Here is a 22,753-nt window from a genome sequence, read left to right as displayed (position 1 = left end):
CCCCCAGGCCTGACCCACCCTGGGATATAACGGATTCTCTGACTTTATATTTTCACAATGAGAGAACAGAGCAGAAAGTTGCATGCGTTGGGTGCCAAAACTGGACTGGATGGCACAAGACAGTGACCAGGAAGAGACACTGTCAACCTCGTGTGACAAAGGTTTTTACTGAAAAGTCACTCAAAAGTGGACGCCTAGCAGTGTTGTAAGTAATTCTATGCACTTATAGTCTTTGTGTATCTGTTTATTAAGGTTTATTTATAGTGTACAAATATAAACAGGAATCCAGTAAATACATCCAGAACAGAAAATGTGTTACGGACACGTAAGACTTGACCGTAACTGGTGGGGCAGCTGACCTCCAAGTCTCCCAGCAGAAGTACCCCTTCCTCAGGCATGTGAACTAGCCCTCAACTCCCAGCCTGTCCGGAGCCAGGACGGGGCACGGCCAGCCCCCACAGGCTCCCGTGTGGCCCCCACAGTGACTTGCCTCAGAAATGTGGGGATGTGGGGCGCCGGGAGCAAAGAACATGCAGGACCCCCAACCCAAGGCTCCCTCATCTGCTTCCCCCGGGGCACTCGTGGAGGACAGGTGTGTGTCCTCCACACCGGCCACTGGGAAGGGCTGTACCGACACCGCGAGGCTCAGGCAGACCACGCCAGCCTCACAGAATGTGGTCACACCCCCTTTATGTAGGATTTCCATGATTCAGGGTTCATGGCCATCTGCAGTGCGGCCGACATGATATCAAAGACAATTCACCTCCCCGGTTGCTTCTTGCACGCCCAAGGGGACAACACGAAAGTCTGTCTCATGACAAGCACTCTGTACATGCAAATGAAAACTTAGAAAATAATAATAAAAAAGCAATCCAAGACTATCGACAAGGCTAGCTCTTTGTGGAGGCTGCAGGTTCTGGAGACTGAAGGAACTCGTATGGGTCACGGGTCACCTCTGGCTGCTCACCGACACTGAGGCGAGAAGGGCTTCCTGCAAGAGTGGGGAAGACGGGACATTTCAACAGGTCTGCACCTATGGCCGAAGTCGCACGTCTGCGTGTCTGTCTCTGCTGTCAGCAAAGCCCAGAACTCAGCCAGAGCCATGGCTCCTAGGGTTCGGGCCGCCCCCCATCTCTCCCAGGGTGGGGCCACCCCCCATCTCTCCCAGGGTGGGGCCGCCCCCCATCTCTCCCAGAGTACTGGCCAACCCATCATCTCTCTGAGGAACCTACTTCGTGTGCCGTTTATCACAAGGTTAACGGGACTGAAAATACTGGTCCTGATTCAGAGCTTTCGTCAAACCTCTGTAGCTGTTACCCCTACACCTCAAATGTCAAGATTTATTCTCTGAGTCATTCAGTATTTGTATCTGGGAACTAAAACTGTAGTGTGGACACAACACAGCAGATTCAAGGAGCCACAAGGCAAATGTTTGGTCCCCTTCCTGGCGGAGCTGTGACATCCTGGTGGGGTACTGAAGGGCCAACACAGCCACTTATTAAACACGGCGTCCCCTGGCCAAGGAAGGTCATGTGCTGTCCCCAATTAAGGGTCCTGGAGGAACTCACTTGTCAACACACTGTTTTAGGGCTAAAAAGAGGAACACTAGAAAGAAACACACATTTCCAAGGTCTAACTCCACGTGGCTGTCAGGGTCCTTGGCCTCCTTATCTGTCCCCGACCAAGGGCCTCAGGACGCGGCCACCTGGGACTCCTCCTGACATGTGGACTGCCGGGATCTTACGGCCAAGGCCACAAACTGCTCGCACTAACTAAATTCCACTCCCACGCGTCGCCGCAGTGCAGCCGCCTCGCGAGCGCGGGCCCCGGGGTCTCCAGCCTGGTGTGGCAGCGTCAGCCCCGGGGCCCGGCGGGGCCGCCTTACCCAGGTGGTGCTGGTCCCTGTCCGAGGCGTTGGACAGGGAGCTGAGGTTGGACGATGGCCGGGAGCCCCCGCGCTCCGCCTGCGCCTCGTGCAGGTCCTGTAGGAGCTTCGTCGTCTCATCCAAGTGCAGGTGGCCGTCGTCATGGTCCAGTTCCTTCTTCACTTTCCCTGCCAAACGCAGGATGACAGACATCAGCCCAGTTCACCGGGCGGCCGGGAGAGCACCGCGTGCGGCACCTGCGGTGTGCTCCGCGGTTCCCTCGTGGCCACGCACTCAGGACGACCCCTCAGAGGTGAGGCCTGAGGAGCACGAGCAGCTCGCAGGGCGGGGAGGTGCTGGGAGCGTGCTGGCGGGGAGGAGGCCGCCGGGAGGGCTGGCGTGCCAGCCAGGAACCAGGCGCCACCTCGGTGTGAAGGAGCCACCGCACGCACAGGCCTTGCCCTCCCGTCGCAGCGACTCAGAAGCAGGACGGGGGGGGGGGGGGGGGGGAACAAGAGGCTTGCAGACACCAGGACCGGGCACAGGCCACGGCCAGGGCGGGCAGTGAGCAGGTGAGGAAGGGCTGCCCGGCTGGCGAGGTGAGGCCACGCATGGCCCTGTGCCCTGCCAGGGAGGTCAACAGCTCACACACGCTGTGACAATCTGCGTCCCAAGCATGTGGAAGGGTGTGGCCTACACTAAATGCAGTTCTGTGCCTGCCCTAAGAATGTGTCAGAGCAAACCCTGGACAGGGTCCGACAGCGCCAGGTTGCCCAAGAGGCTGTCCGACAAGGTCCACCACGGTCCACAGGCGGGCGACCAAGTCTAGCACCCACCAGCGTAAGTGCAGAGCCTGACCTCCGGTAAACCACCACCAGGCAGGCGACAGAGCAGGACGTCACAGCCCCACCAGGGAGGAACACCATAAAGAGATGTGGGACGAGCAGACGGGGCGTTCAAACAGCGATTGGGAACCTGCTCCACGTGTTAAAGAAGGAACAGGAACCGTGACCATGAGGCGAGAAGGGGACGATGATGTTGGAAAGGCAGAACGAGCTGGATAAAAACGGAAACCCCAGGGAGGTCAATGGCAGGTCAGCACGGCCGGGATGACCCCAGCGCCCTTGAGGTCACAGTGCAAGATGGCTCCAAACGCAGCAGAGACTCAACAACAGATGGGCAGAACTGGGACACAGCCAAACTTCCCATATTTGATAAAACCTATAAATCCCTGGGACCAAGAAGCTGCACATAACGCAGGAAGAATAACCTAAAGAAAAGCTAACCAGGCATGCTAGGACCAAACTCCCGACAACGAGCAATAAGCAGAAATCCTGACACAGCCCGAGGGAAAAAGGAGCCGTGTGCGAAAGAGTGTCACCGGAGCACTCGAGACCGCTCGCTTCCGAAGACCGGGCTGCCCTTGGCCAGTGGCTGTGGGTTTCGGGAGGGCTCCCACCACCCGAATGACAGGAGGGCTCACTGTGCCTCAGCGGCCTGTTCGGTCACAGGGTTTAAGCTGAACGCCTGCTTTCCTTCTGGGAGCCTGGCACGTGCGTGTGCCGAGCAGAGGGGCTACGCTGTCACACCGCTGCTGGGACACACGGAGAGGGGGCTGTGGACACGGCACCTGGTCTCGACACTCCCCAGGTGCCTTTCCTTTGTGGGGTGTGGTCAGTGTCCTTTCTCTGTAATAAACCACAGTCATGAGAACAACCATATGCTGAGTCCTAGGGAATCAGCAAACCTGGGGTAGCCTTGGGGATCCCCGAATACTGGGAAAATAGAAAACCAACAGCAAGATGGCAGACATGAGTCCAGTCACACCGGTAACTGCATTATACACAAATGGTCTAAAAACACTGCAACCGAAAGGCAGAGACTGTCAGGATGGATGACAAAGCAAGGTTGTACTTTATGCTCCTAAAACGGAGCGACAAAACCTACTTTGAACTCTCAACCTCGGTGCTGTTGACACTGGGGCCCAGTCACTCTCTGTGGGGGGCTGTTCTGTGCATTTCAAGAGGTTTAGCAGAACCTCCAGCCTCCACACGTGATGCCAGAGGCACGGCACCCCAATTGTGACAACCACAGCTATCTCCAGACATGGCCACAGGTCCCCCGGGGGAGCTGCTCCAGGTGAAAGCACAGGTATGTCCAAAGGAAAAGAGGGAGAAGAGGCACCACAAGCACCATCAGCCAACAGGGAGCTGGGACGGCAGAGCAGACTTCCAAACACCAAATGCTGGGCAGGAGTGGGGGCATTTTCCACAACGGGGCCACCAGGCCCTAAGGGAACATCCCGGGGGGCACACGTGAGCACTGAAGCCATGACAGCAGGCTGAGGCCGGCAGCTGCAAGTGACAGGATGGAGGGACCCAGTGACCCGAAAGCTGTGGCCTGCGTCAGGAAGGTGACCCAGGAAGCTGGCCCACAGCCATCTGAAGGGGACCCTGAGGACAGCGGGGCCCCCACCTATGGCCACCCCACCAGGCTGGGCCATCCTCCTGGGAGCCAGGACAGCAGCATGTGACAGCCCTGTGACCCTGGGGACCCCCCCTCAGGCGGGGTGGAAATCAGGCACCAGGGCACCTCCTTCCCGCTGAGCCTGCCGACCCGACCACAGAGCTTCGGGGGGCTGTTCCTGGCACAACCTACCCAGAGAGCCGAGCATGGAGATGTCCAGAGAGACGTCAGAATACGACTTCACTGACACAAAATCCAGCACAGAGCCGCCATCTCCTAGGGAGTCCCCAGCCTGCAGAGGACAGGAAACAGGAAACAGGAGAGACACTTAAGTGGGCAGTGAGCACCGCTGGGAGGACAAGCCTGCACTCGTGTCCACCCCCAGGAGTGGGCGAGGCCAAGCCATGTCCAGTCCGTGCCACGGCCCAGGGGCCAGCAGGGGTGAGTCCACGAGGAGCCATGCCGAGAACAGCAATGCCAGACGGACACAGGGCTGCTGGCTCTCTGGGGACCAGCAGGTGCTGAGGGAGCGTGGGGCAGACTGCATCAGGTAGGTACACAGCACCTGAGAGCCCACGGCTATTTCTCAGGGACTTCAGGTAAGTCACGTGGCAGCCTGCAAACCACAGCGCTCTCTCCTCCTCCCGGGGAGCCTCCTGGGACCATGCGCTGCAGGCCCCCAGCTCTCCCGCCCTCAGGGCGCACTGTGCTCCTCTGCAGAAGTGGCCGTGTGAATTCCGCCTCTGCATGGTACAGAAACGTTCTCCGAGACCCTCTCCCCGACCACACACATATCTTCCATCCAGTGTGCGACTCTCAGAATACTAGGATTTTAGGGTTCACATGTAGCTATATTTTAAGCTACATTTCAGGGGCCATCTAAGTACTCAAAGGCCCTTGAAATTCTGCCAAATCACATACTTTCACATGGGTACCAAATCCTAAGTCACTATAGAAAATTTAGTGTCAAAGGACAGCGCCCTTTCCCACGGGCCACTCTGGAGTGACACCATATCGTCACCAAATAGTTAAGAAACGAAAGCTCCACATGAGAGACGCTGAGTCTGCGGGCCCAGCTTGTGCAGATGCCTTTCCACACCCCCACGCCACCCTCGGCCCTCTCGGGGGCTTGGACAAGGACCCACACCGACTGCTGACTGCACGGTAGGAAAAGGTGTCCACCTCCATCCAGCGACTCACAGGGACCCAGTGACAGGAGGACGCTGCGGCTGCTGCTACCGAGCAAGCGGGCACCAGGCCTATGTGCCCCGTGCCCATTGAGTTGTCTTGGCCTTGGTGTGAACCCTCTGCCATGGGGCTTTCTTGGCCTCAGTGATCTGTCAATTTGCTTCTGTCACTTGGCTTTCATAAAACCTACTTCCGTCTGTGCTTGCTAAGTGATCTCTCCCAATAGGAACTGTACTGGAACGACTCCGGCCATCAGCACATCGGGCTGAGCTCATGGTTAGAGCCCGGTGATGGGCCAGGCCCCACAACAACCCCACCATTACCGTCCACCTCGTAACCAGAGACTGAGGCTTAGAGCTGTCAGTCACCCCACCCAGGGCCCCCGTTCCTCACACTCAGGGGGGCCCACCCCACAGTGTGTCTTTCAGGGGTGTTTGTTACAGGTTTACCTGATGATCCTAAAGCACGAGGCCATGTGGAGCTCGCAAAGATCCCGAAGAAAACTGGTTTGCTCACACCTTATTCCACCAGTAAACGGGCACTCGGTGCAGATTCCCAAGAGACCACAGCCGAGCAGCGCCGCCCGCCGTGCACTCACGCACGCACATGCGTGCACGTGTCCCACAGAGCATTCCCAAGCCGGACCGCTCCAGGGCTCACCTACGGGAGAGCGGTCCAGCCCTGACCTTTCCATGGGCCAGTTCTGCTGGCTAAGCGAGGAGGTCTACATTCTGAGACACCATTGAAGATGATGTTACCATTAAAGCTGGTGCCTTCAAGGACGTTAAAAAGTGCAGCCTAAGGCAGAAACGAACACTATAATTGCAGAAACGTCTGGGAGCCGAGTGGTGACAGAAGCACATCGCCCGACACCATGAGGGGCACGAGCAAGATGAAATAAAGTGGACAGAAGTGGGCGCCTCGTCACGGGGCAACGCCAGGCAGCACGCCCCACATAAACAGCAAAGCACAGAACGGACTGAGAGCAGGGACGGGCCTGGCCACGGCCACCATGGGGTCAGGAGAGCAGCGGGGAACGGGCGCTTGTGCCCACTGCACAAGGGATGGTCCAGGTGACAAGGGGCCCCTTCTGAAAGCTGTCCGTGAGGCCCTGGTGGCCGAGCAGGGGTGTGGCCGGCCTTCCAGCTCAAGGTGGCCTGCTTGCGCCCCAGCTCTTCAAAGATACATGTGGGCTTGCCCTCTGTGCCAGCGTCTGCAGAACCCTGGCTGCCTCCCACACCCAGCTGCACTGGGAGCACACCCTAGGGGGAGATGCCACGGCACCTTTGGTGTGTCACTCGACAAGCCTCGCACAACAGGAGGCTGGCGCTCCGGCCCAGGCCCCACGCCCTGCCCAGCATCCTGGCGTCTCTGCTCCAGCACGAAGACTGTGTTCAAAGCCCACTGTCAACACGTGCACGCCAAGTGATTCCCAAGGCACAGAAGGGGGGAACCTTAGCGAACCACAACGAACGGTTTCCTCAAGACCATCTACACTGGGCGCCGGTGAGGCCCTGAGGACCTAGTGCTGTCCCACTCAGAAGTGGGCAGCACACATGCACCAGCCACAAGCACACGGCACCTGCCTGCTGGTGTGTGCACCCCAGGACAGGACCCCCACTGCCCAGCACCTGTGCATTCCTGAGTGTGGATTTACAGGTATGTACTGTGGCTTTGCTCCCCTCACCCCAAGCCATTAAAATGGGAGAGGGGGTGAGACTACCACTAAATCTTATTCATCAGAAACACAATTAATCTAAATAAGACAATGCATGGCGCTCTCTCAACCGCCCCATTCCTGCCCTGCTGGGTCCTGAGCATCAGGCTTTACTTACATGTCTGTGGGACTCACCTTCATGTCATCTGGGGGCTTCATCGGGACATTTCTCCTCTGCAAAGCAAAACAGGCAGGAAACCAGTTGTTCCAAAACGATTGTACATAGAGGGGCCATTCATCTGTCACGGACACACATGACGGCCTACTGACTACTCCTGGGCTGTCCTCGTGATGTTCCCACTCTGTTGTGAATCAGAGCCGGCCTCAATGCTTCTGTGCAGCCGGCAGTGTGACTGACACACCTAACTCCACCCACAGATGCCCAGTTCATGCAGCACCAGCCACGATGCCCAGGGGGCTGAGTGCCCACGAGCGCACTAGGCAAGAGGCAGGCGAAGGGTGAGAAGACACCTACCCTTGTTTCTGCGGCGTCAGATGGCGGAAAACAAAAGGAAAACATCAGACGTTGTACCTGAGTCTCAAGGTGGCTCAGGAAAACACTGGGCCTGGTGGCTCAATGCGGGAGACCCAATCCACCTGAGACCAGATGGAGCCCTGACGGGCAGGGTGCCCGATGCTACCACTGCCCTCGGATGGGCAGAGCTATGGGGCCATGTGCCCTAGACGTCGGCTAGCACAGGACCCGGAAGAGGGCTCGGGATTGACCACGACTGTGTGACCACAGCCCGAATGCTGCCCTGAGCCACTGTCTTGTGATATGGCAAAAGCATCACCTTAAAAATACCTACTTCTACACACATACCCAAAAACAGCCATTCCGTCTGCACGTGTTTGTATTTGTGACCTATTATTCAAATAATGTTTCTGAGATTCATTTGTGTTATGACTGTCACAAACTTTTAAACAGAAAAATACGTGTTGCCATATTTTAACGTTTCCTCCCATCAGCTTCCTTTAACGTATATTCCTGAGTGTCGTTCAGTGCTGTGGCACATCTCTAAAACTATGTAATGCGACACAAGTTCACTGTCAGAAGGTTATCACGCTGGAACCTAGAGAGGAAACCCAGGTGCCAGCACGTGACAGGCCTCCGGCTGGAAGCAGCAGCACAGAGCACGTGGATGGTGCTTCCGATCTGTGCCCGGGGGCAATGCCGCGAGGAGACTCGCAGCCCGTGGTGCAAAGAGCGTCACTGAGGGCCTGGATGCCGCGCCGACGCAAGGACCTGACAGGCCGGCAGGGCCGTGTGGAGGGGAGCACACGCTGCTCGGGGCAGGAGCCGTGCTGACACTGAGCTGTGCTCGGACACATGAAATGCCACCGAGCTAGCATGCAGGGCAGACCCGTCCCAACTCCACACAGACAGAGCAGACCCCACGCTGAAACTGGGGCCAACAGAAGAGGCCCTCAAAGGGCTACTTCTTAGGACTTGAGCCAAGCTGACCCTAGAATAAAGGTTGCTTAGAACGACCGTAACAAAGCTTAAAAACAAGCCCAGGAAGATCAGGTGACTCACAAGTAACAACTCTGCCAAAATGTGCACCGACAGACTTTAACGGAAGAAGGTAACACCCAGGTCAGCCTTGTCCAACGGGGATGTAACGTAAGCGCATACCTGCCAATTTTCTAGTAGCCACGTTAAAATTAACCTTGATGTGCAACTGCTCTTAACTATTTTACTGAACCCATTTAAAATACTTTTATTACAACATGAAAACCAAATAAAAAAATTACTGAGATAGTCTTACATTTCTTTTTTTTTACAAGTCTCATCCAACCATACAAACGAAACAGCAAGTCATGGCCGATAACCCAGAGAAAAATCTGCCAATACATACAGATCCAAAACAACAGAAACGCCAGAAGTCGTGGACAAGGACTTGAAACATGACGAACATGTCCAAAGATTTAAAGGAAAACATGAACATAATGTGAGAGAATGAATGATGCAAAAAAAAAAAACAAACCCACCAGAATTCTAGAGATAGAAACACTGTATCTTCAATGAAAAAGTCACTGGTTAGGACTAACAGTAGATTCAGACAAGGTGTAAAAATAAATACTAAAGTTGAAACCAGGGCAACACAAACTATCCAAACAAAGAGGTGTATGTGTGTGTGTGGGGGGGGAACGACAATTTTTTTTAAAAAAGCGCTTCAGTTACATGTGGGCTCTATCAAGACATCTAACAAATGTGTCAAAGTCCCAGAAAAGCTGACAGAAGGGTAATGTGAATAAGTAATGGCTGAAAATCTTCCAAATTTCTTAAAAACTATAAACCAATAGGGCCAAGAAGCTCAATAAAGCTTCTTGGAAGCAGAACAAACACAAAGAAAAGTGCCCTAAGACACATGGAAAATAAATTGCTGGAAGTCAGTTATAAAGATTAAAATTTAAAGGCATCAAGAGCAAAAGTCCACAAACTTTTTCTCCCAAGGGCCAGAGCACACAGATTTGAGGCTTTGAGGGCCACAAATGGTCCACAGCCTAGTTTTTGTTTTTTCACCACCTTTAAAAAATGTGAAATACATTCTTAGCTCATGGGCTAGTTTGTTAGTCCATGACCGTGACCAAAAAAGACATATTACAATCGAACACGAAGATAAAAGTGACTGCAGACACTTCAGAAACAGTGCAAGTCAAACATCTTTTAAAGTAGAGAGGAAGAAAAGCCAATCTATTAATTCCAGACGCAAGGAAAATGAATTTCAAAAATAAAGTTAAAAACTTTTCTCAGACAGAGAGACGCTGGGCAAATTCACTGCCAGCAAATCTATACTAGGAGAGATAGTAAAGAAAATTCTTCACGGGCCGGCCGAGTGGCGCGATGGTTAAGAACTGGCTTGGGATGCCAGAGGGCCCCGGTTCGGATCCCACATATGAGGGCCAGTGACACTGCCCTCTACAGCTAGGATGCTGAACAACAGCTCAACCTGGAGCTGGGCTGCCATGAGTCGCAGGCAACGGCGACGGCGTGGGCTGCAGTCCCTGTGGCAGTGGGTTGCCATGGGCTACCGTGTGTAGCCAGCAGCCAGCGTGAGCGGCCAGCAGCCAGCGTGAGCGGCCAGCAGCCGCAGTGAGCGGCCGTCCAGAAGCCGGCGACTGATCTGCCTCGCCAGAGAAGAGTGCAATGATGGTGCCAACTTGGGCCAGTGAGGCAACATCCTCCACAACTAGACTGAAGACCAAAAAGGACAGCAACTTGTCTGTTCCCCTTTCCCCAATTCCCCAGCACTGTTCCCATCCCCCCAATTCCCCAATAAAAAAATAAAAAAAAAGAAAAAAAGAAAATTCTTCAGGACACAGGAAAATGACAGCTGAAAGATGAAAGAGATTTGGGAATATATACACAAAGTTATGAAGAGTGCCAGAAACAGTGAACATGAGGTAAATAGGGAACTTTTTAACGTTCCTTTTAAAGACAACTGCCGGTTGAAAGTAAAAATAAAACATGGAAAACCCATGCGGGAGGAAGTGACAGCGATGCCCTCAACACAGCTTTCTCCCCAGAACCCAGCCGTGTGGATGGGCTCTTTCTACAGGAGTAACGCCACGCGCAGCCCACCTGCCTCAGCTGGAAGAGCATCCGCGAGTGGTCTCCACCTGTGATCTGGTCCAGGAGGTCATCCACCATTCTCTTGCTGTAGCTGCCAGCATCCTTCACGAACTCCTGCAGGCTGGAAGGGGCCGTGGGAGAGCACGCTGGACAAACACGACGCTCTAGTCTCCCAGAGTCTGCTGCCACCCAGGCTGGCGGAGCCGAGCACAGGAGCCGGCGGCACTGGCCCCCCATCCCGCAACACCCCCCGAGGTCTCACGAGCTATGAGTCTCCCGCATGGGGTGCGGGTGGGAGTGGACCAACAGACTCGTCAGATCTTCAGTGTCCATGACCCCAAAACACCACAAAGGTCTCAAGAACAAATTAATTTTTAAAAAGCGAGGCGAAGAGCCATGGGTGCACATACATAAGGTAACTTACGCTAATTTCTGTTCAAGAAGTGCATTCGTGTCTATTTGTTTTTGGTGCAAAAATGCAAGTAGACTGAAGAGAGATGCACAGTGTAAACGGCCACCTGCTGGGGAGGGAGGGGCAGGGGTGGCAGCAAGGCTCTCCAAAGACATCTTTCAGTGTCACTTTGATTCTGCAGCCATGTGAATGCCTCAACAACCAAAACCACACTCCAAAAAACGTAAAAAGGTGGCAGGGAACAAAAACCCAGTCCTAGCTTCAAAGCCGGGAGAAGGCTCAGAAGGCCTGCTTCAAGGACCTTCCCACACAGCGAGGAGGCTGCCAGCCTGGGGTGTCTCTACCAGGAGCGATTATGACAAACGACCAAGTGACTGTGAGACGGGCGCAGGCCTGGAGAGCACCCTCAGTGTGGCCCGGACGTGCCCCGGACAGAGTGCCCAAAAAAGGTGGTGTGGGGGGTCCAGGAGCCCCGCCTGCCTGCGGCTCGCATGCCGTGACTTTCCCTGTGTGCCACACAGGGTCCACGTGTTTCAGGGACAGGCACTCGGGGAAGGCAAGTGTGGTCCAGCCACGCGGTGCCACCTGAACAAAAGGTGGCTGCTGTCCAAGAGCTGTGAGCACGCCGCCAGGGGGTGGGTGGCAAGGAGCGAAGGGGACAGTCACCAGCTCGTGACATCATCCTCTCCTGCAAGAAATTTCCTCCTCAGTTTCCTACTTTCACTTCTTTTTTTTCATGAAAATTTGGGTTAGGTGTTCATTTACTGTATTAGGGGCTAATTTCTTGTTTATTTTTCAAATACGTTGTTCCTTTTTTGAAATAAAACAAAGACCTAATGTAGAAAGATTCCACTGCTTAGAGGCTAGCAAAATTAAGTTACTTTCCTCATGGAAAATTACTAGAATTCTATTAATACAAAGGTGACCAGTTTCTACTTTGCTACAGAAAATAAAAAGATACACACAAAAACATTTGTACAGAAACACAGTACCACGTCTATAGTTTTAATGTTACATCTTAGTCTGTGAAGGGTGGAACTGTCCCCAAAATTCCCACGTTGAAGCTCTAACCCCCCAGTACCTCCAAATGTGACTGCATTTGGAGATGAGGCCTTTACTTTAAAGGGTGATTAAGTGACAGTGACACCTTCGGGGGGGCCCTAACTTCGTGATTGGTTTCTTGGTAGCAAGAGACTAGGACACAGACACACAAGAGTGATGACAACGGGACAACAGAGGCCTCAGGAGAAAGCAGCACCGCAGCCTGGACTTCCAGCCTCCAGGACTGGAGACAGCAGACGTCTGTTGCTCAGGGCTGTGTGCGCCGTGCGTGTTACGCAGCCCGGGCTGACTAATGCAGCTGCCGAGAACCATACCTAACACGACGGCGAGACACACTCACTAGACATGCACAAGCTTTTCTCAACCACACCCTGGGTCATCACCTCCTTAAAACTGTGACTGAGTCACCTGGCCCCCAACAGACCACAGCACTTGACTGACAACCATGGGAACTTTCTGCTGCAGTATGAACCTGCTGCCCGTGGCTGTCTCCCCACTCGCCCACGAACAGGCCCCGAGGTGCCCAGAAGGAAAAGGGCTCCGGGCAGAGCAAGCAAGCAGCCTGGCCGTGGGGCTGCGCCCGGCTCACCTCAGCGCACACTGCACGCCCGTCTCGTCCCCGTAGGCAGAATACAGGAGCTCCGCTTCATCTGAGCCCAAGTCCCCAAACACCGAGTTGTTCTGCATCGAGAGCGCAGTGCTGGCACTTGAGAGAAACGTGACTAAGAGGCAAGAGAGGGAAGCACAGGGAACCTCAGGTTTACACTCAAACCGACCGGGTGCAAGATGCACACACTCCGGCGTCTTCCTTGTGGATTGCTCAGCCACACACACTCTTGCACATGTACCCCCACACACACACCCCAGCCACACCGTCTTCTCTACGACAGCCTTGCTCCTGAGTCCAGCTGAACTGGAGGAAGCTTTTGGGGCATAACAAGCAGAATGGCTTCGTCACCCCGATTTACCTCCATGGCCAAGGCTGCAGAGAATGGCTCAGTGTCCTGTGAGGGAGTGAGCGACACTAGGAGGGCTGCTGGGTGCCAGCTCATGTTGTCGTCGTCCCCCCCCCTCCCGCCCCCGACATCTGGGAATTGCCTAGAGCTCAGCTCTTGCTGAGGGGACGTAAAGAGAGTCAGATAGTGGCTGCCCTTAAGGAGACGCGTGCTGGCACCTTTGTTTGAATACTGTCAGGGGCCTGGAGGGCAGCACTCAGGGTACGGAAGGGCAAGGAGTACCCCAGTGTGACAAAGTGTCCCCTGGGAACAAACAGCTGCACACACTGACACATTCCCAGAGCCAGAAAGCCGACCACACGTAGAAATACAGTGAACGCCCCCTCCCCGGGCCAGTCGCCCTCACTGTGAAGACCTCCACCCACAGACCAGGCTCTGCGGCAGGCACACTGCACCCCTCCAAACACGTGAAACGTGAGTTTGCTGGAGAAAATGCAATTCTCACCACTAGACAACCACCTGGCCCCAAAGGTCCCAGCAGCCACCAATGTGCCTGGTGGCAGCCCATCCAGAGAATTCCACGAAGCATGGGGCTGAGACCCACCCACCAACAAAGAGCAGATGGCCAAGGGGGCGCCTGCCCTGCGAATTTTCATCACCACCACTTTCCAAATCGGAATCTGGATACAGGTCTGACAACAGGTGAGTCAGGACAGCCGCGGAGGAGCCACTGGGGCCGCGCGCCCCCATGCCCGCTGCTCTCACCTTTGTTCCTTCTCTCATCTTTGAAGCCCAACGTGGTGAAGCCAGGCAGCAGCTTGCTGCAGAGGGAGCTCAGGTCCACGGGGTGTGTCTCCTCCTCTGCAAGGAGAGCAGGCTGTGAGTGGACGGTTCGCGGAGCCCCCGCCCGACAGCACCGCCAGCTTTCCCCACCATTCCACGTGGGAGCGAGGCCGGGGCCCTTCGCAAACACCATCTAAAACTGAATCTACAAAAGCCAGCCAGCATTCTCCACCTCAGCTGCACTCCCTCCAACTTCTCTGTGATCACCCCCAAGTCAAGAGCATGAGAAGCGTCAGCTCCCTGACCATGGCACCAGCAACGTAACATTTCAGCTGACTGCTCGGCATCTCAGAACGTTGCACGGCTGGAGCAGCAGCAGGGGAAGCCCCGCCCTGCGTGCCCTGCAAAGGCACGTTTCCTGCGCAAACTTATCAACCACACACCGGACATGTGACCTGAGCAGGGTTCAAGTCGCCAATCAGAACCTCAATCTGGCCGTTCTCCTTCTAAGCTAGGGGGCAGGTGATCAGCTCGTCTGTTCTCTTCCCAAGGACATTAAGAAATTGGCCAGAGTTTATACTCCGTATACATCAGAGAACGCCAAATACACCTGAATGTCAAGGGCAGGCCAGGCCTGTAGGGGTCGCTCACGTCTACCTGCGCGACATCCAGGGGCAGTGTTTTATCTTCCGCCTGTGTGCACATGTGCATATTCAGATCCAGTGGGTTCTGCTTTTCTTCCAAGGGTAAGCCTTTGAAATCTTTTCCAAGGTGACGGAAAAGTGTAAAACTACTTCTTAAAGACCATACAGGCTGGATGGTCCCAGTGTTCATGTCTCCTTCAAGATCTTCACTGACGTAATTATCAAAGGGGGCTTTCTCATAAGACTCGCATGGAGCTGACAGTTAGCTTTCAGGCTTCGAGGGGGGCAGGGCTGGACACCGGTTTCCGACGTGTGAGGTGAACCCCTCACAACAGTACCAGGGTGTCCAGCCCTAAGCCTGGAGCTTTGTGGGAGCGCAATTCCCATCCTGCTGGCTGTCCTAGGGACCAGGGTCAGAGTTCTGAGCAGCACCTCTCTGCCCACCCTGGACGACCACCCTCAGCCTATTTACCACAGTGCTGTGGACAGGAGGCCGTGCAGGGGCGGGAAGCCAGCCAAGGCTTCTCATCTCATCCCCACGTTCCCACTGGTGTCACACACACCAGGGAAAACCGTGACCACAAACAGGTCACAGGTTTTAAACCCATCGACTAGGAGCAGAGGTTAGAAGAGCAGCAGGCTGAGAAGAGCCGTGAGCCCAGAAGGCACCCACCGTCGGCGTCCGGCTCGGCCGTGTTCACCACGCTGTAGAGCAGGCCCCCATCTGCGTTCTTCTTCAGGTAGCCCATCTGCAAGGAAGCGCGCCTGAGCCCACGTCCAACGACGGCCCACAGTGCCCACGGGCGGCTTCTACTGAAGCGCCAGTGAAGGCCGAGGCGCAGGGCCCAGCCGGGCCAAGTCCCAAGGGCCGCCAAGGTCATGCGCTCTCCATGAACGAGGCCAGATGCCCTTGTCATGCCCTCCCCGGAGCTTACGGCCCACCCACAGTGGACAGCGTGCACACGAGTGCGGTGACAGGACTTCTGAGAGAGGCTCCTAGGAGCCCTTCTAAAACAGAGCTTTGGGAACAGAAAACTTGACACAGGAACCACCTTTACAGTCACTGAGAAGCGTCAACAAGACCAGTTACAAGACACTGGTTGATGAGCATTATGTCACTGACAGCCAGCCGAGGACCCATCTCTAAGGCACATGGCAGCTGTTTCCACGTAGACACCAACCACCAGTAAGAACGACTCCTCCTCTACAGGCCCTGAGCGTCAAGGAGCGGGGTGTCCACCTGTCAGTGTGCGTGGGGGGCGTGGGGAGGACGGGGGAGGGTGCCCACCGGCCTGGGTGCTGGAACTCGAGGTGGGGCCCAGATGTCCGAGTGGGGCACCAGGGCCCAAGCAGGGTGAGTAGGGCACGGGGGGACAGATGGGAGACTGGCTATGCTCGATCAAGTAAGTGTGCTGAGGGTAACGGAAGCCAGGTTTCTCTCTGTGGAATTACAAAACCGATGTTGGGTGGTATTGGGCTTCAGTGTGAAAACATGGTTTTCGGAGAACGTAAACACAGACATCCATCTCGGCTCCCTGTAGGGGCTTTCCTAGCTCTGTCTCTGAGAGCCACCCCCAGCGCCCAGAATTTAGTTTCTGAATGCTCTTCTCCACCGAGGAACTAGGGCTCCTGGGAGAAACGGCCGATACAGGACTGGATCAAATAGGGGTGGACCCGCAGGTCCCCAAGGATTGCAACATGAGCCAGACAGGGAGCCTCAGACCTTCCAGGAGGCACACTCAAAATCGGTGAAAGAGAACAGGTAAAATTAATCTTGATAGATTTCACATAACCCGATGTATCCGAAAAGGTATTTCAAATCTTTACACTCCACTGCGTGTTTTGCAAACTTAGTGTAAAAAAGAGACTGTAAAGTTCTAATAAACTTTCATACAGACTACATATTGAAATAAGATTTTGGATACACAAGAATTCCACCTGTGTCCTTGTCAACACGACTGCCAGGAGGCGTTAAGCTTCTATACCAGAAGTGCTGGCCTAGGTCTTGTGGCAGAGAGGAGAAGATGCTCCAAGTATGGCGGGGCCTCCTCCTGAGGTCCAGCGTCCCGCCCGACGGGCTCTCCCAGCCACACCTGGGCCGGCCCCATTAGTGACTGACTGCAGGGGCGCATGGAGCGGTGAGCACACAGGGAGGCCGACCTGCAGCAGAAAAGCCTGCCGGGCTCACCTGTCGGGCTCAGCCCCCGATCTGGGCGTTGGCCCCTGGAGGACCCCTCACTCCCCCCGAGACAGGCCAGCGAGGACGAGGAGCTGAACGCGACTGTAGCATGCGCTCCTGATCTGGACCCTGCAGTGACAAAGGCACCCCCAGGACAGCAACAGCGCTCTGGCTAGACTTGCGGACACCCTGACAGTCAATAACTCGTTTCTGATGCTGGCTGCTGTCCTGCCAGACGACACACCAGCCCCTCGGGCAGCGCTACCTTGCCACCTGGGAGGACCCGGCTGATCCTGTCCCGAGCCTCGTCAGCCGCGTGCTCCACCAAGGCCAGCACGTGCTCCTCCGCCGTGCTGTCGGTCAGGCTGCAAGCATTTCCTTCTGGCTCAAACATGCAGCTACAAGGCAAAGACCACACGAGTCACTGGGGGACACAGCGCACACCACACCCGCCTCCAACGTGCTCAGTGCCTAATGGTAGCCCCAAGGCCAGCAGACGGCCAGCAGACGGCCAGCAGGAGTGGAGACAGCCAGCAGTGGCCCAAAGCGCACGTCTGACCACAGTAAAACAAGATGCTTTCAGGAAGAAGAGAAAGCCAAGCATACTTCCCACAGTGCTCACATCTCAGCTACACGTTTCAGTGGCTTTAGGGAAAACAGAAGAAACATCACACGACAGGAGCCTTGCTGGTTAAAGCATCATTCAAGGCACCATTAGAAAAAAGTGAGAAAAACCCCATGGAGGCTGAGGTGCTGGTGGTGAGCCAGGCTGGAGAGCAGCCCCGACGTGAGGCCCAAGGGTGCGCCAAGACCTCAGCAGGCCAGCCTCATCTTCCGCGCGAAGGAGTTCTTGACTCAAACAGCTAGGGGGGCTATGGGCAGCGCCCAAAAGAGGCAGCCTCTGCTGTGGAAGGTTCTGGAAGCAGGTGGGTGGGACCCCCTCCAAGCGGCTCCGGGAGCAAGCCCGGCCTGGGGTCCGAGCCTATGGGCAGGCCCGCCGTCTGGTGCAGCACTGAGAACTCAGGGAGCACGGTGAGAAACGCACGCTGCCACGCAGGGTGCCGCCAACACTGCACAGCTGTGTCCTCAGCTGGGACACATAAGCCCAGGGCGCCAGCACGTGTCCTGCACGTGAGGAGGCTTCTTGCGACTGAAGGGCCAACAAGTACACCCAACAACACGTTTGAGAACAGGGGTGACAGAATCAGCAGGCAGCCGTGCCACGCTGGGGACAGAGCATGCGCACACGCGGCGCGGCTGTCTCGGCCCTGCTGCCTCGAGTCTATCAGAGTGACAGTGACTCTCCTCCAGGACCAGTCACTGTGCCAGCTGGAGGATGGTGTGTCTGCACGTGGACAGCGTGGCTCTCACACAAACCACTCCCTGCAGGCCTTCCGACACCTCCCAGCGGTCACGGTGATGGTCCCCCCCCTCTCAAGGTGGGCAGGAAGAACAGTCGCTTCCCTCTGCACCGGGACCTAAGCTGCTGGGAGCTGTGCCCCTCCCGCCAGGTGGCACGAGCAGCCCATCAGTCCCTAAGTGACACCGTGAGCCTGGCGCTGTCCCCATGGCGGCAGGGGGGGTGCGAGCCCATAGGCCGGCGCCCTTCCCTTTACCTGATGACTTCTCTACTCGGCCTTTTGGATTTCTTGGCAGTTTCTACGTGTACAGGTGCCACTTCGGGAGCGGGCTCCTCCACGGCTGTGTCTTCACTGCCCAAAAGAGCTGCCTGCTGAGAGAAATCCATGTTCTGCATGAACGACATGCTGCGCTTCAGAGCTAACAGCCGCTCCTAGAATCAGAAAGCACAGAGCGGCAAGGACTTTACCTCTCCCTCACGTCAAGGCGCCATGACGATGGGATGGATGGGGTGGCCACAGCCTCACCTGGCCTAACCACTAACCTCCCACGCGGTGCAGCGGGACGTGGCCGCAGGGTCAGCACAGAAGGGTGCGGCCAACTGGCTGGCGAGCGCTCGGAGCTGGCAGAGGGCTGGGCTGCACCTCACCTACGGGCTCAGCGGGCACAAGGCACGGGTCCTAGACAGGGGGCACGTGCAGCCTAGCTCATGGGACAGACCTGGGAAGCCACTCAGGGTGGCAGAAGGGCCCAGCTGGGCTCAGTGAGGCAGCCACGCAAAACAAACCCAAAAGGCTGGCTGCAATCCAGTGAGACACACACCCGGCTTGAGGCCCAGATCCGGGACTTTGCACCAGCCCTAAAGACGACGGCAGAGCTGGGGCAGGAGCAGAGCAGGGAGAGGGTGCCTGGGCGTCTACCCTAGAGCAAAGGGGGCCCCACCGTGGCCAGTGGCGGTTGGATGGAAGCATGTTATTCACGGGGAGGGAGTTTCTGTTTAGGCATAAACCACGCAGAGCAGGACAAGCCTCGTTTCTGTGGCTGCTCGCTCTCAGTGGGTCTCTTACTTTGCTCATCATCTTAAAGCCTGCATGAAGGATCTTCTTAGCTAACTTGTAGTACACGGTGTCTGGTCTGTTGTACGTCATTGCGTTATCACACATCAGTTTGAAATCTGCCTGAAAAAATGAAAACAACCCATCAGCTTTGACCCATCACGTAAACAGCAGAGAGGCCAAAAGGAAGAGCCTGAAATTGAGTGAAAAACAATGAAATTTGGCTCTTTGATTAAAAAGATAACTTTAAAACTCAGAGAAATTTTCCTAATTGTTCATCGGTCTTAAGTTGCATGGAACCAAGTCTGTAACTTCTCGGTGAGTGTTAACACGTCCACTTCGTGAGAGGAAGAGGGTGGCTCCCTGGGCTTCCTCCCGTCTCCAGCCCTTGCTCCTGTCTGGAGGAGCTGGGACATAACTAGGACCAAAGGCTGACAACAGGTTAAGGAAAAGTCCAGGGATGAACTGAGAGGCAGGCAGTCATGTCCTCTGTCTCTGGATTTTTCCATGCGACTTAAAATTTTGTCTACAGTTACTCTAGTGCTAGAAGAAAAACGCTTCCCCCTAAAGTAAAGACAGTCTTATTCAATAGCAGTCTATATTAAGATTATGTGAAACACCTGTATTTTAACATCCTAACCAACTTATTTAGCACACACCCATCACAGGTGAATTAGACGTCAGTATGGACAATGACCTCTAAAGCCACATGCCGATGTAGCATGTGCCATCTGGGGACCTGACAGGTCACGGTGCCAGTGTCCCCAGGGCTGAGACTAAGGCCATGAAGGCCCCGTCCATCACAGGTCCCAACTGTGTCGGGTTCAGAACACTCTCTTGAGGACAAGACGGGGTGCACGCTGCTCACACCTTGGCTGTCACCAGCGAGAGGCCAGGTCAGAGGCTGCAGTCAAAAAGGCAGAGGATTTCAGGTGTGGTTACTGTTACCGCCTGCCCTCTGGGGCACACACCCCCCCCCGATCCTCCTGTGGAAATCTTTTCTCCTACTCTCCTTTTAGCCAGGACCGTGTGTCAGCAGGTCAGCAAACCCTCTCAGTAACGTCTTCAGTAAGTGCAGAAAAGCCAAGCTTTCCTAGAAATAACAGACCTAAGAAAGAAACCCAATCCTTCTCCTGCACGACACTGCTGCCACATTGTCAAGCGTTCCTTCCCATCCCCCGGGTTTCAAGCCCACCAGCATTTCTGCCTCTCACAGCCGGTAGGTACTAAAAAAAAAGTTGCCAGCGAAGAACTCAAGGGACGCAAGAATTTATTATTCCAGAAATCTAAACTCCTTGGGCCGGCCGAGCGGCTCAGTTGGTTAAGAGCTCGCTCAAGAGTTTGAGCTCTGAGCAACAGCGGTTTGATGCCCAGCCCGAGCTGAGCTGCCGCTGAGCTGCCAACAGGTGGCAGGATGGCTCAGCTAAAACAAAACAAAACAAAAATACCCTAAGCTCCCAGCTATTACACAACAAAACTAAGAATGAGGACAATTATATTGCTAAAAATACCCATTCCGGAACCAGGCCAAGTAGGACACACGCCTGTGTGACCCATCATGTCCTATTTATGCCAGCATAGTAACTTAGAAACTTAAAAAAAAAAAAAGCAACGCATTTCTAACAGCCTGACACGCAGGCCAGCTTCTAGACTAAATACAGAGAAAATAACAACCAACCCATGTCCTTCATGCTGCTTGTGAAACACCAACTCAAACACAGAAACACCGTGAAAATGTGCAACTGAAAACGGCCTGAGATGAATGAAGCATTTACTGGACATGAACTAACGCAGAGCCTCCTCCTAACAATTATTTCAGGAACTGAAATTCACTTACCTTAAATTCCGTGACTGACTTATATTCATTAGCTACGATTTTGTCTTTCATCGTGCCAAAATCCATTGGATGTTTTATTATCATTGAGTATCCAGGAGCAATTGCATCCGTGACAGGAAAAGCAAAAAATCCATGAGGATCTTTTCTAAAAACAAAAACATCTGTATTTAAACTGGGAAGCCCCTAAAATCTAAATTTTAAGTGATACAAAATTCTTCACAATACAAAATTTGATAGTTGACCAAAGTTTGGTTGTTAAAAAAAGAATAAAATGTATGCTCTTAAAATATGGTAGGTATTTTGGACACACTAAAAGTTCCCAAACTAGCATCGTGGCTCTGGCTGCGACGTTTACATCACAGCATCACCGATGCCCCCAGGCTGACTCAGCGGACGGGAGTCCCCACTCTGCTCCTGCATGGTGCTTGCCCACCCTGTCGGACCAGTGTCACCAACGAAGGTGACGTGTCTCCTTCCCAGGCGATGGGGGTAGGGCAAAAGCACCTCAGAGAGAAAGACACCCCAATGTCCCCAAGCACAAGCTCTTCAGAAACACTCTTTACCTCTGGAGCTGGCGGAGGAAATGCTCAAGTAGCTGCTGAATGGGCGTGCTCTCGTTTTCAGCTGATGATTAAAAAGAAAAAAAATTGAGCAAAAAGAATTTGATATGACTTCACTGGAGAGCTCCAATGTCACAGTGCGTGCAATCTGTTTCGAGTTTCACAGCATTTTAGTAAGAAGCTTCAAACAAGAACTGGATACAAAGATCAAGCAGAGCCAGCCTCGGCCCCTTGTCACAAAGCTCAGCTGGGTGGGAGAGGATAACCTACACATCGGTCCCCAAACTCGAGAGTGCAAACATCCCATAAAACAACACCACGGAGCTACCCCATCAAGCTATTTCCAGCCCCTATCACTGGGCCCGGTACATTCCAGACAAGGAATGAAGGGGCGAACAAAGGCTCTGGACGCAGAAGTTCATCTTGGGAGTCCTCAACTTCTGGGTACCCCTGTCTGTCACCTGTAAAATGGGGCTGAGAATGTCCACTGCACAAGGGCTCCTGTGAGCACTGCGGTTGTTAGCTACATCTCTGGGCCCACATGTGAAAACATGGTTTTCAGGAAACGTAAACGCAGATATCCATCTCGGCTCCCTCTAGGAGCTGTATGGACACAGCGGGCTTTCCTAGCTGTCCCTGAGGGCCACCCCCAGCACCCAGAATTTAGTTTCTGAACGCTCTTCTCCACCGAGGAACTAGGGCTCCTGGGAGAAACGGCCTATACAGGGCTAAATTGCAACAGGGGTGCAGAGCAGCAGGTCCCCAACAATGACAGTTTTCAGAGTGACGAGGTAGGTCCAAGAAAGCCACATCTGATCCACATCTGGTCACTAGCTCTGCGGGTGAACTGGGGAGGGGCAGGGAGCGCTGGTGCACAACCACCTCCAGCAGGTAGGTCAGATCAAACGGACGAGCACCAGCCACCGTGCTGGCTTTGCAGACACTCATCTCATGGGCTGTTGTTTGCGCCCGACCGTCTCTGCTCCCCAACAAGCCAGCAGCCCCGAGTCCCACCTGTTCACCACGGCAATGACTCTGCCAGAAAACAGCACCCCCCATGATGGCAACACCTCCCCCAGCAAGAGAAGAAACG

The 22,753-nt window shown here is 54.6% G+C and overlaps 1 protein-coding gene across 1 annotated transcript; it reads right to left on the bottom strand.

Annotated features, from left to right (window-relative positions):
- Positions 1-226: 226 nt before the first annotated feature.
- Positions 227-22,608, bottom strand: BRD9 (bromodomain containing 9). Its single transcript, XM_019624351.1, is given in 15 exon segments — positions 227-991; positions 1,886-2,053; positions 4,524-4,623; positions 7,372-7,410; positions 10,823-10,934; positions 12,877-13,009; positions 14,009-14,104; positions 15,344-15,419; positions 17,115-17,247; positions 18,466-18,641; positions 19,276-19,386; positions 21,101-21,245; positions 21,664-21,728; positions 21,730-21,776; positions 22,482-22,608. Coding segments are annotated over 15 exon segments (1,629 nt in total). The 3' UTR covers positions 227-890.
- Positions 22,609-22,753: the final 145 nt, after the last annotated feature.

This window comes from Hipposideros armiger, unplaced genomic scaffold (genome assembly GCF_001890085.2).
Source record: "Hipposideros armiger isolate ML-2016 unplaced genomic scaffold, ASM189008v1 scaffold_585, whole genome shotgun sequence".
NCBI lineage: Eukaryota > Metazoa > Chordata > Mammalia > Chiroptera > Hipposideridae > Hipposideros > Hipposideros armiger.
This window is presented reverse-complemented; position numbering and strand designations above follow the sequence as displayed.